This window comes from Blastocystis sp. subtype 4 (assembly GCF_000743755.1).
Source record: "Blastocystis sp. subtype 4 strain WR1 chromosome Unknown seqid_0163, whole genome shotgun sequence".
NCBI lineage: Eukaryota > Bigyra > Opalinata > Blastocystidae > Blastocystis > Blastocystis sp. subtype 4.
In genome coordinates this window covers 17,559-30,073 of record NW_014569384.1, presented here as the reverse complement: position 1 = coordinate 30,073, position 12,515 = coordinate 17,559, and the positions used below count along the sequence as shown (strand labels likewise).

Sequence of the window (12,515 nt, the reverse complement as noted above, 5' to 3'; positions counted from 1 at the left end):
AATTAAACCACTAATATACTCCTATGAAACAAACAATTATTAGATCGTAAGATGCGACGAAAACCAATACCCCGGTTTCAAATACCAATCCAAATTGATACAGTTTTGAAATATTCTAGCGGATGCAGGTGTCCAATCGTAAAATGACTATTATGAGTTGTGAATAATCGAAACAAGACTCATCCATATGGAAATGTGGAAAAGTAACCTCGAAACATAGTGAGTTGTTACACTTCGTTGACATAACAATGTAATGACATTCGATAGAGAATGAAGTCTGAATCACTTCACCAAAACAATTGGAGGTATCATCCTGAATGAGAATAGCATTTCTCTTAGTGTCGTTTAGTTACTAATATCCTGTTTATCGAAAATAGATATTCACCCTAAGAAATGATTGGTGTATAATTGGTTCATCCAATAATATTGTTGATTGTGGCGTTCATTGTTGCGTCCAGACTTTTCTTGATCAAAAGGAAAATGGCTACAGTTAAGGTTGGATCACCGTTCCAGGTGAAATCGCCGTTACTCAAGCCAACGTCTCCCAGTGCAGGAAACAAGTTCCAAGTGCAGTCTCCTTTGTTGAAGAAGTCGACTCCGGCTTCTCCAGCAACTACTGCTGCTCCAGCTGCAGCAAGTGGAGGTTGTGCAAACGGAAACTGATCACAGGCTCCTCCTAAGGTAGTGAATTGTGGAAGTGAAAGTGATGATGTAGAAGCCCAAGATGGCAAAGGACGAGAGAAACTCATTGATTGTTTCTATTCTGTCGTTGCTGCTCAGTATTCCTGCCCTGATTGGTGCTTGATGTTGGCCGGCCTTGCTCATTGCATTGATTGGTGGTACTCTCACTGCTTCTTTGCGTGCGCTTGGCCATTACCTCTCCTTTGGCATGACGTTTATTATGATGCTTGGATTATCGATCTACATCTACGAGCATCGCAGAAAGATGCCTGCTTCTACTCCTTGGTGGACAAAGTGGGGTCCTTTTGTGCTGATGTTTGTGGCTGCTATTCTAATCAATGCTGACCCCTTCCGTCACGTTCTTCAAGATCTGGATATTTGGGAATCTCCCTCTTCTAGTGAATACAGACAGAAGTGTCACGACGAAACCTTCCATTGCATGTCTCCTTTGGGTCTGTACATGACCGTAGGAATGACATATCTCGGATTCACTCTTCTTATGATTGCTGCTCTGTGGAATGCTAATGTTATGAGTAAGTGCAAGGCAATCAAGGATCAGTGGAACGACCTGCGTGGAAGGAAGTAGAGGGTTGGTGAAAGTGGAGTATGGAAGCAGTAGCTCGTTGATGGTCGGGAGAAAGGAATATGAGTCATGCCATATGATCTTCTTTGCTGGGTTTGTTTTCGGACAGGGAAGCAGATTGCGACTGGATGGATTCTTTGTTCTGTTGCCCATGATGTGCTAATCCGTAAACCTTAGGGGGTTAGTGCTGAATTCATGGAATGAAGGAAACATCTGGAAGCCCCGTCAACATGTCCCTGCTGCTGAAGTATTCTACTTGTGTTTAGTTGGATTGTTTCTTTACTAACAAACTCTGACTTCATTTGGTTAACAAGACACTTCTGATTCAACAAACAAACTGAAGACTAGAAAACAACAAGGATTCTTGGAGAAGTCTTCATCATTCCTGTTCTTGTGTATCACAAGGTACAATACCAGGAGGCAAAGAGTTGATTTCTGTTGAAGTGATCTCTTTAGGCTCTGCCTTTCCAGGGATAGGAGGAAGTGGTTTTCGATGTCTTTCAGGTAATTTGGGAGGAACCTTTGGGGTCTTTGGAGGTAACTGTGGGAGTGGCTTCACAGGTTTGGCAGGGAGAGAGGGTTTAGGAGGCTTCACTGGAGGTTGATGTTCTTTGGTATGGGGTGCCTTCCCAGGATATGGAGGAAGAGGATCCAATAACGAATGATTCTTTGTAGGAGGTTCCAGTGGTTTGGCTGGATACCGAGGTTTCTCAGGCAGAGTAGGTTTCTTTGGAGGAATAGGGGCTGCTCTAGTGGGTTGATCAACAGTCAATGAAGGTTTCGGAGCAGAAGGAAGAGGAGGAGCTCTCTTTGTAGGTTGTAACTCTGGTGAAGAATGAGGAGATGGAGATGGTGAAGAGAGAAGAGATAAAGATGATGGTGGGAGAGGAACAGATGGTTCCATTGGCTGAGGAGGTTCTACCACTGGAATTGGATCTGGAAAGATGGATTCCTCGTCAGTAAATACAGGAGGAACAGGTGGAGCAGGCATACTCGATAGCGAAGGAGCTGGAGGAGCTGGCTTCATAGGAGGCTTCTCCCCATCAAGGTCTTCTATAGATGTGAACTCCGAAGAAACTGCAGCCTGAGTAAACTCAGGAATGCTAGGCAATACTGGTGGATCTGGCGCTGCCACTATGGGAGGTGAATCACTACAATCACTGCAACTCCCAGCTTCATCACCAACGAGAGTAACCAACAGATGAAGCTGACCAACAACCATGTTGGTTGAATCTGTAATTGTACACCAACTATCCACTTCTGATTCAGAAAAATCATCACTGAGAAGAATTGTTGAACCCAACAACATGTCTTGAGTTTCAACAACAGAAAAACTAATAATCAAGTAAATACAGAGCACTATACACTTCAACAGTAATATCAGATAATGAACCTTCAAATAGCAGTTCCTGGTTCCATTCTATCTGTAACCAGTAGTAGGTAATCATATACGAGGATTCGTTATACTTTCAGTACTATCAACAGACTTCATAGAGGTATCACCCATTTGGAAGACACAATGAAGATGAGATGGACTCTTGTCATCTGTAGCTGCAAAATTCCTTCCTTCGAGTAGTTTTATCCTAATACGGATGTGACTTGGTTCTACACAAGAATAATACTTGATCGTTATTACGTACGTAATTCCATTGTTAGTATAAGATACTAGCTGCAAGATCAGTGACACAATTGGATATCAATGGATTGAAACTCTTAGGAATAATAGGTTGAATTGCGCCATGCCGAAAAAGTGTAAACAAACAGAACTGTTTAAAGTTGGGAAACTATGAAATCTTCTTTACAAAGTCTTTAGAATCATAAATCTGTTTGAGTTGGGAGAGGTTCCTATTCAAGAACGGGATCAGCTCCTTCTCATCATACATATAGGGAACAGAAAGATGAAAGTGTTGATCTTCTCCTTTTCGAGTCAATCCTTCATAATCGCCGTCATGAAGATGGATAATAATGTATTTCCAAAGCGGTGATTCGAGATGATACTCTGTTGCAGAGAATAGTAATGAATTCTATATAACAACAGAATCACACATCTCTACCAATAATCGTTTCATTCCATATTCTTCCTGGTTTGGTTGCAAGCCATCTGCAACAATCTATCTGTGAATTCTTAAGCCAATATTCACTTGACTGTGATTTACCATATAATCCAAACGCTCTTTGTATTGTGATATAATGTATCTGTTTCTTTCATCCTCGTTACTTGTCATGCTTCCGAGAGGATACTGGTCCATCCTAGTCATCAGAACACTATGATACATAAACTCCTTCACAACCATCTTCTGAACCTGATCTAACATTCTTCGATTTCCCTAAATAAGATTCATTCCCAATATACCTACAGCAAGAAGTGATTCAATGCGACCATCCCACACAGCAGCTACTGGAGCCTTTTCCATCCGCTTCATCTCCTCATCACTAATAATCTAGGTGAAGAACTATCACAAGAAATACTCCGCTTCTGTTCAAAAGTACCATCAGCTTACTGCTCACAAACTCAGTCCAACGCTTCCTTAAAATAGGTCCTACCATCGTATTTCTATATGTAGCAAACAAAATCAGATGTAACTTGGTGAGACTCGGAGGGATGTAGATATCGAAACGTACAACTCTAGCCTTTTTGACATCGTCTGGATATTCTTTCGATTTAGCAACAAACTTCATCTTGTATACGTTCGTTTCTAGTTCCAGTTAAGAAATACACAAACAACATATAATTGGATATATGGAGTTACTAGAGTACCAGAAACGTTATCACAGAATGGTTTTACATCCTCAAGAAAACGGTTTAACACCTATAGAAGAAGATCAACAGACATCTCACTTGCAACGAATTCTTATTAGCCTCTTTCACACTCTCAGGAAATGCTGACATTACATCAGGGTGAACAAGTAAATACAACTGACGAAGGTTCCGCTGAAGTTCATTTCCTAGAAATACATTTGCGAATGACCGAGTAATCACAAAAGGGATATTCCGAGCAACAAAGCGGATAGGAGAAATCATCATTGCTCATTTCTCTTTTCAGAGATATGTTGTATGAGGAGTTGGTCTCCCTTATAAGCAACTTTAGTGATTTGTAGAGATTAGAATTGTTATTGTGAGCCACAGACTCTCAATTGAGATTGTTTATGGAATCGATACGAATTATCTTCTAGTGGATAACCACCTTGGGATAAGTAATAAAATCGTCAAGGAACTGTAAACGAATGGAGTGAGTTTCACATCTAGACTATCAGAACTGTGTACAAATATGAAAACATCAGCTGGAACTGTTGCTTATATGATATGTTCTAAGTTATAGACATATTTGATGCAGTCGTTTCTATACTGTATTCTCAATCCTCGAAACTATACCGTATATAATCGAAGAAAAGATCTAGTTTGTGACAGTCCATCACTACTTGTAAACGAACTACATTATATCTGTGTCTTGCAAGGTTGATATTATTGTCGGTGTCCATTTCAGATCAATATCCAAAGGTTCCTGAACTCTGGGATCATCGGAGATATGTACTAAAACGCATTGCATCATTAACTGGGAGTAAATGTCAAAATTCCAATTGAAATGAAGAAATTGACACTTTGAAAAATGAGATAATTCACTGCTATCGAATGTGTGATAAGTATCCAAGGAATTACTATGCTTGGACAACATTGCAGACTCTCCTCCCATCATATACTGTTGATGATGTAAGTCTTTCTGTGAAATATCAAATAGATCTTGTTTGAACTCAAGTACAATCAAGAGTTCTTTTCGCTTCATATCAAAGATTATTCTGCTCTATATCGCTGGCAAGTACTTCTTACTCTATTATCTAATGTAGACACTTATCATGGAACTGCATAATCGCCACTATAACCTGTCTCTACTTCAGAAGCTAGTTTCAGATGAAAAGAAAGCAATTGATTATGTTCAACAAGTGTTGTTACTAATCACCCTTGTTATTATAGATATGGTTCGAATTTGTCTATTCAGATTCATCGAGAGTGTCTTAATGTAATTGAAGAGTCACTAAATGTCATTTAGCCGGATTGTTACCAATGTTTGTTTACAATTCCTTTTTCTATTCTGGGAATTCAAAGCATAGTCTATTCTTATGATAGAATAATTCATAAACCAAACTAATAAAGGATGGACCCAAATTCCATTTCTAGTATTAATTTCCATATAAGCGAGATGACTAGGGGAATATTGCTTCTTTCTCTGGAATCATCATTACTCTCCACTTTGAAGAAATAATGAGTTCTGAGAAGAAGGAAATGGTTCCTGTCACTCGTGACTATACTATCAATCTTCATAAGGCTTGCCATAAGGTGTATGTGATAGTGTTGTCTGTTGAGCTGTTGATTGTTTTTATTCGTCTTTGCAGTTCAAGTGAATACTAATTTTTTATAGTGCTTTCAAGAGAAAGGCTCCTCGTGCCATGGATGTGATTCGCAAGTTCGCTCAGAAGGCTATGAATACTGAGAAGGTTGTGATCGATACTACTGTCAACCACTATGTCTGGAACAAGGGTATTCGCAACATTCCTCGTCGTATTCGTGTGCGTCTCGCTCGCAAGGTTGATGGAGAGGGAGAGGATGAGAAGACCGTAGGCAATGTAATGAGAGAGTAAATGTGTAGTTCTACACTCTTGTACAGGTTGTTGATGTTCCTCACTTCCATGGACTTCAGACCAAGACCGTTGAGGAATAAAGCGGAGAAGTAGTATATTGGAGAGAATTCTAGTGTGTTTCTGATACAACAAACATTCTATAAACCCATTTTCATTAAGTACTCGTTGCTGCGCATATTGTGACGGTTCCAGCTGCGATGCAGTTCCTCTTCTTCTGTGGCCTGACGCACTTTACCATTATGGTCACTTATTACCATAGTTTTCTTTGCTCCCTTGCTAATATCCACGATCGCCAGTTTGTAAGTGTGCTTTGGCAATCCAGACGCTAATCCATCTACCAATTACTTCTCTATTCCTTCCTTACTCTTTCCCAGCGTCAATCCCGTTCGATTCAGCGTTGGAGACTGTTCATGACGTCTTTTATGAACCAACCGATCAATCTCACGCATCACCTTCGCCTCTTCTTCTTCCTCTTCTAAGAACACAAAACGAGGAACAGATGGAGGAACCTTTCCTTCACGTCTTGTATCCTTGCTTCTGTACTTCGCAGGAGGCATATCACGATAATCATACGCAAACACATTCTCCTTCTCTTCATACATCTTCACCACTTCATCTGAATACGTTCCATCCTTCTTATGGGCTTCACGAGCCTGCATCAAACGCAGAATAGCATACACACGACTCTCAATGAAACCAAATGTTTTAGAAATCTCTTTCGGATGCATTCCTTGCTGATACAAACGAAGAATCAATTTACGATCCCTCTCATGGACATACACCTGATCTGCATGCTCTAACGCATCTACCAGATGACCTGAGCTGATAACGCGATTGTTCCTTGTTGGAACCTCCTTATTCGCTTCTTCCTTTGCAGCATTGTAACGGTCTTGAAGACGTTGATATGCTTCTAACAGAGACATTCCCTCATAAGGACTGTACTTCTCCTCCTCTTCTGATGAATCAGCTTCTGTTGGCTTAGCTGTTACTTCCTTCTTCTCCTCCGTAGCAGGAGTTTCAGCCTCTTTCGTTTCCGCTTCAGCAGGAGTCTCGCCTTCTTTCTTATCAGTTTCACTTGCAGGAGCCTCATTCTCTGTCTTCTCAGTCGTCTCTCCTTCCTTCTTCTCAGTTGTCTCTCCTTCCTTCTTCTCAGCTTCAGCAGGAGCACCTGCTTCATTTTCCTTTCCTCCTTCAGCAGCCCCAGTATCCTTCTTTGCAGCAATCATGTCCTCAGTTTCCTTCAGCACCTTCTTGGCTTCCTTCAGAAGCTTCATTGCTTCTCGCTGTTCTGGTGGAATCAACAGATCCGTAGACTCCTGATGAGGCTTGAAGGTATCCATCAGATAATCCTCAACACCTTCATCCGTGTCCAAACCCAGATCCTTCAATATCTCTTCAGGATGATCCAAGGTGTATCCAGTCATTACCTCTGTCACAAGATTTCCCATATCATTCGCACGACGCATACCACGAAGATACCGCTTATGGAAAGCCTTTTCTGACAGATCCTCAGGGAGACCCATATTCTTTCGCATTCCTTCAATATCCTTCTGTTCCAATTTCATATCTCGTACCTTCTTCTCATCCTCCTCAGAGATTTCGGTTGTTCTCATTACATTTTCTACTCCTTTCATAAACATATCCTTGTCTTGTAGGTAATCAGGACGAGGTCTTTGATACTTACTCCATGCAAACATAACATCACCTTGTTCATTTAAAGCTACTTCATAGTCTTGAAGAGGTTTATTGGGATCACGTTGAAGTTGATCCATCTCTGGATTCACATTGAACTGAGAACCCTGAACTTCAGTGGTGGTTGCTTCAGATCCTTCTGCAAGCGAAGGATTGAAATCTGCTGGTTTTTCAAAGAGACTACTTGGAGAAGACGCATTCTCCTTCTCCTGATTCTTTTCTTCCTTCACTTTCTTCTCAGCTTCGATCATTTCAGGGGTAAGAACTTGGAGATAAGGGCTATAGAACGACACAGCATCATCTGGACTCAAAGAACTATACTTCTCGTAGGCCACCAACTTCTGTCCTAATTCAGCCTTCTCTTCACCAGTCAAATACTTCGGCAAGAACTTGGCTCCTATAATCGGATTCTCCTTCTCTTCCTCAGTAGGAAGACGATTCGTATCACTATGTCCATGGCGCTTCTCATAGAGCGAACGAGCTCCATCAGAACGATCCATTGGCTTTCCACTCTGTTGCAACAGATATGATAAATCAAAATCTTCATAGTTCACAGCTCGGATTCGCTCCAGCTCTTGTCGGCGAGCCTGATACAGCTTCTCTACTGGAATCGAATAGACATCCATTGCATCGAGTTCAGGATCGTTCTCGGTAGGCTGGATAACCACTGGTTTATGAATCAAACGACGATTCACATATCGACCTCGGATCTGAACTCCAGGCTTCTTATCATCATCCTTGAACAAATACGAATCACCCAGAGGTTCATCTTCTTTCACTCCGATCGCCTTGCGGATTGCATCAATTGCTTCTTTCTCTTCTGCACGAATCCGCTGAGCTTCCATTGCTGCATCCTTCTCAAGAGGATACTCTAAAGTTCCATCATCTCGCTGTTCATGCAAGTCACGGAGACGAGCATCAATAGCCTCAATACGATGAGTATCTACCCATGGCTGACTGTTCCTAACATCTCGATAATCATAACCCAGTTCCAGTCGACGACGTTGACGACGTGATGCATGAGCGAACATATTACGGATGTGATTGTGATAGTCCAACTCCATCTGCTTATCAGTGCCAGGTTTTAGAGGGGTTCCTTCTAACAGTTCGCCATCACGTTGAACAGACTCGAACGAACCCCGATCATCTTCCTCACGAGAACGAGAACGACCTTGATTCGTACTTTCGGGGAGTTTTGGACCATTTCCAATCACTGGAGGAGTGAGATGATTCACACCAAACATCTGCTCATCTGGAAACATGAATCCAAGATTGTTGAGCTCCTGTTCTCTCTTGCTTGGAATATGTTGGATCTCGACGATCTCATGCCCATAAATGTCTGTAGTAGTAACCTTGCGAGTCTCCGAATACACATCAGGGAATTCTTGTCGTTCTTCTTCAAACACTGGAATGTCTTGGTCCAACTGGTCTTTGGTAAGATGACTGAGATAGTAGTGGGGATCCTTATCTTCTTCTGTAAGTGGATGGTTATCGACAAGACGAGTAGTTACTCGTCTAATGTTCCCAGAATCCTTGCTTCCATCGTCGTGATTATTAGCAGCAACAGCAGCAGCAACAGTGTTATTCTTGGAAGATGGGTTTGGAGCCTTTGAATTTCTGTTTCCTCGTCTTCCACCTCTTTTATCATTTGAAGGCGTCGTCTGTGCTGGAGAATCACCACTGTTTGTAGGTTTTGCAGAAGCTGCTCCCGAAGCAGCCTTTGCAACCCCTTCTAAACTATTTGCAGCATCCGTAGAAAGGAATCGTCGACTCAAACACTCAGTTCCAAGAGAAGCAGCTGATTTAAGCAGTCTGGGCAATTTCTCCACTACAGCCTATTTGAATAAGAGTAGGACAACAAAATAGACCTTTGAACTCATTTATCTCTTGATCGACTTGGAGATTATGGGAAACAGATGGAAAGAGTAGAACAACCAAAATCAAGTGGTTTTTTTGGAATTCGTCCGATAACAAACAACGCAATTCATACACATAATGTCTCCACGTACAATGTCAATATCTATATATTGAACATATTCACCAGCACCCTTATCATGAACACTGATTACTAGTTGCCACTACATCACACATATTCCATAGTCGTACATCAACTGATAAACGATTCTTCACTTGACTATAGCAAGGACAGACTTCATCCTCTTCACGAATAAACATGCGAAAAGGGATCCTTCCAGCATCCTCATCAGTGACTTCATCTATTGCAGAAAAGGAAACTTCACTGACTCCTTTCCGATCCTCGTGAATTGAAGATACAACTGGATAGATGGTATCAATAACTTCGATAGGATCTAGAAGTACTGACTTTTTAACAACTTCCTTTCTTCCATCACTTTCTAGGTATTCAGTGAATCAAGCGTCTTACTCTCGAATGTTGTACTTTCAATCCTTTTGAGACGAAGAGTCATTCCCAGCAGCAAACATTTGGCAGTAATAATCCGGATCCAACCAGTAATGATGTCGTTTACTGTAAATACCGTACGATCCAAATGGATTTCAAATTGAAGCAAATCAAAGAGTCCAAGTGTTTCAGAAAGACTTGTTACCACTGGTGGGAGCTAGATAAGAGAAAATGAAGACAAGTACAGGCATTGGAAAATGAACGAAAAATGGAATATGAAGTGCTGCAACAGATCCTTTATGTGTAGTATGTAAGAATACAAGCTGATAAATCATGGAAGTGATGATTCCATTATAGGAATCAAATGAAGTCTTAATACCATCGAGTCGAAAAGGAAGATCCTATAATCGATATCAATTGTTAGTATTACAGTGATTCCATGTACAACTGTCTCATACTCCAGAGGACAATTTACCTCACTGATAGGTATTTCCTTGTTTTGGTCATTCTCTGATACACTTGTCATGAGATTTACCACAATGACTTGTGCACTATCCAACCGGTATCCATTCCGATCTTTGGAATGAATAGAAGCAGTACCGAGAAAAGAATACTCCTTACCACCCTAATGTGAATAACCAGATCAAAGGACTACCAAAAGAATTGGGTACCGTTCTTCGTTAATTATCTTGTATCCAATAGGATGCAAACTCTCAACATCAAGTTCAATGGAAAGGGAAGCCCCCACACATTCCCCACTCCACGTCAGAAGTTCCATCACACTGATCAATAAACGATTGGATTCGCAACAACAGACTTTATATAAATACCAGAAATACGAACAATATTGCTGTTGAAACGACTCTATGGTATCTTATTGTTATCAAGCAATGGTTCCAACTGCGTTGAGTGTTGCACATTCTTTGCATCTCATCCTTTATAGGATTTCATCATTAGTGGAATCGAGGTGATGAGACCTGTTTTTCCCTTCTATGTTGCAGGAATTGCCACAGGATTGTTTCTCTTGTTTGTTCTCTCACCGTACGTATTCTATGAATCCATTGTTTGTAGATATGGAGTATCGAAACCCAAATCTGATAGTAGCTCATCTGAAACAAATAGTTCTGAAGTGAAAAATACTAATGATACGATGAATCACAAGACTGAAGACAAGGAGTCAGATGCTATAGAACGGGAGCCATCCAACAAAATGAAACGGAATCCTCCTGATATCGGTCGGTTCTTAAATGTTATTCTCGTATTCGTTTTTCTATGGATTGTACTTACGATAGTTGGTCAGCGTAGACGTTTAACATCTATTTGAACCTATAGAATATGGATTCACTTTAGCTGGATTGTTGAAGTCATTATTTCCACGTGAAACTCATCTAATTCAGCGAATAGTATCTTTAGTATGGTACTTTGTTTGTTTGGAACAATCAATTGAATAGCATCTTATATTACATTTAGTTGTTTCTGTCTCTCAACTTAGCTCCCAAAATATGTTCCATTTTACTGATAAGAGCGTTGTTGGGGACAACCTTTCCAGATTCATAATCCTGGATAATAGATGCTTTGACATTCAATCTCTAGATATCAGCATACCTTCAAAATGACTTACAGCTGCCAACTCTTTTTGAGTCAGATTCTTATTTTGTCGAGCCTTTTGAAGGCGAAGACGGAAGGAAAGACCCACCTTAGGGACAGAATATACTTCTTCCTCATCTTCTACTTTGTGTAGATAAGTATATGGCACTCCAGTATCACTTCGATTCTTGCCAGCATCATATTTCATCATAGTAGTAACAGGAATGTCGAGACGACGAGCAATATTCACTTTCTTCTTCATAGGATCAGTTTGTTTGTAGTGTCGCTTGGTCAATACCACGGGGGTCCAATCTTGAAACTCTGTTTCCATTTAGCTTGAATCAAATTGAATAATATAATGAAAGAATGGTTAGACACTCTGTGAGTTGGTTTGGAGATTATCAAGAATATTCTGGAAATTTCTTGAGTACTTGACTGAAGTTAATAACCGAGATCAGTGATTGTAATTGTAACAGTTCTCTTTCTGAGAGAATAGTATTCACAATGAGAATACAAGGTTGCATTTTACAATTGATTAAAACCTCATTGGTATTCTCCTGTTGATAAGAAACAAAAGAATATGAAACCATATTAATCTTAATAATGATCTTGTTAGAAATAACTAATTAAGTCAAATACCGAGATTACAAGTCCTTCATGACATCTCCTTATGAGGCTTTGTCTCTTCAGCCACAGGTTCCTCATATTTTGTCTCTTTAACAACAGATTCTTCAGATTTTGATTCTTCAGCCACAGGCACTTCAGGTCTTGTTTCTTCAGTCACGGACTCTCCAGACTTCGATTCCTCAACTACAGGTTCCTCAGATTTTGATTCTTCTGCCATAGGTTCTTCAGACTTTGTTTCTTCAATCACAGCTTCTTGAGATTTTGATTCCTCAACTACAGGTTCCTCAGATTTCGATTCTTCAGTTACAGGCTCTTCAGGCTTTGTTTCTTCAATCACTGGTTCCTCATGTT

At 40.5% G+C, this 12,515-nt stretch overlaps 5 protein-coding genes across 5 annotated transcripts; 2 read left to right on the top strand and 3 right to left on the bottom strand.

The window, feature by feature from the left end:
- Window positions 1-904: 904 nt before the first annotated feature.
- Window positions 905-1,330, top strand: JH06_5612 (membrane selenoprotein; the record flags this gene model as incomplete). The annotated part of the gene is made up of 2 exons (XM_014671453.1): window positions 905-1,261; window positions 1,301-1,330. The coding sequence occupies 2 exons, from the start codon at window positions 905-907 to the stop codon at window positions 1,328-1,330; spliced, it is 387 nt and encodes a 128-aa protein (XP_014526939.1).
- Window positions 1,331-1,643: 313 nt separating this feature from the next.
- On the bottom strand, window positions 1,644-2,712 carry JH06_4998 (hypothetical protein; the record flags this gene model as incomplete). Its single annotated transcript, XM_014671452.1, has 2 exons — window positions 1,644-2,598; window positions 2,630-2,712. 2 exons carry the CDS (start codon window positions 2,710-2,712, stop codon window positions 1,644-1,646), a joined length of 1,038 nt encoding a protein of 345 aa, XP_014526938.1.
- Window positions 2,713-4,895: 2,183 nt separating this feature from the next.
- JH06_4997 (hypothetical protein) lies at window positions 4,896-5,310 on the top strand (the record flags this gene model as incomplete). Its single annotated transcript, XM_014671451.1, has 4 exons — window positions 4,896-4,973; window positions 5,002-5,079; window positions 5,108-5,205; window positions 5,235-5,310. 4 exons carry the CDS (start codon window positions 4,896-4,898, stop codon window positions 5,308-5,310), a joined length of 330 nt encoding a protein of 109 aa, XP_014526937.1.
- A 930-nt stretch (window positions 5,311-6,240) lies between these two features.
- Window positions 6,241-9,471, bottom strand: JH06_3039 (hypothetical protein; the record flags this gene model as incomplete). The annotated part of the gene is made up of 2 exons (XM_014671450.1): window positions 6,241-9,426; window positions 9,448-9,471. The coding sequence occupies 2 exons, from the start codon at window positions 9,469-9,471 to the stop codon at window positions 6,241-6,243; spliced, it is 3,210 nt and encodes a 1,069-aa protein (XP_014526936.1).
- A 1,945-nt stretch (window positions 9,472-11,416) lies between these two features.
- JH06_3038 (hypothetical protein) lies at window positions 11,417-11,868 on the bottom strand (the record flags this gene model as incomplete). The annotated part of the gene is made up of 2 exons (XM_014671449.1): window positions 11,417-11,539; window positions 11,572-11,868. 2 exons carry the CDS (start codon window positions 11,866-11,868, stop codon window positions 11,417-11,419), a joined length of 420 nt encoding a protein of 139 aa, XP_014526935.1.
- Between the last annotated feature and the right edge of the window lie 647 nt (window positions 11,869-12,515).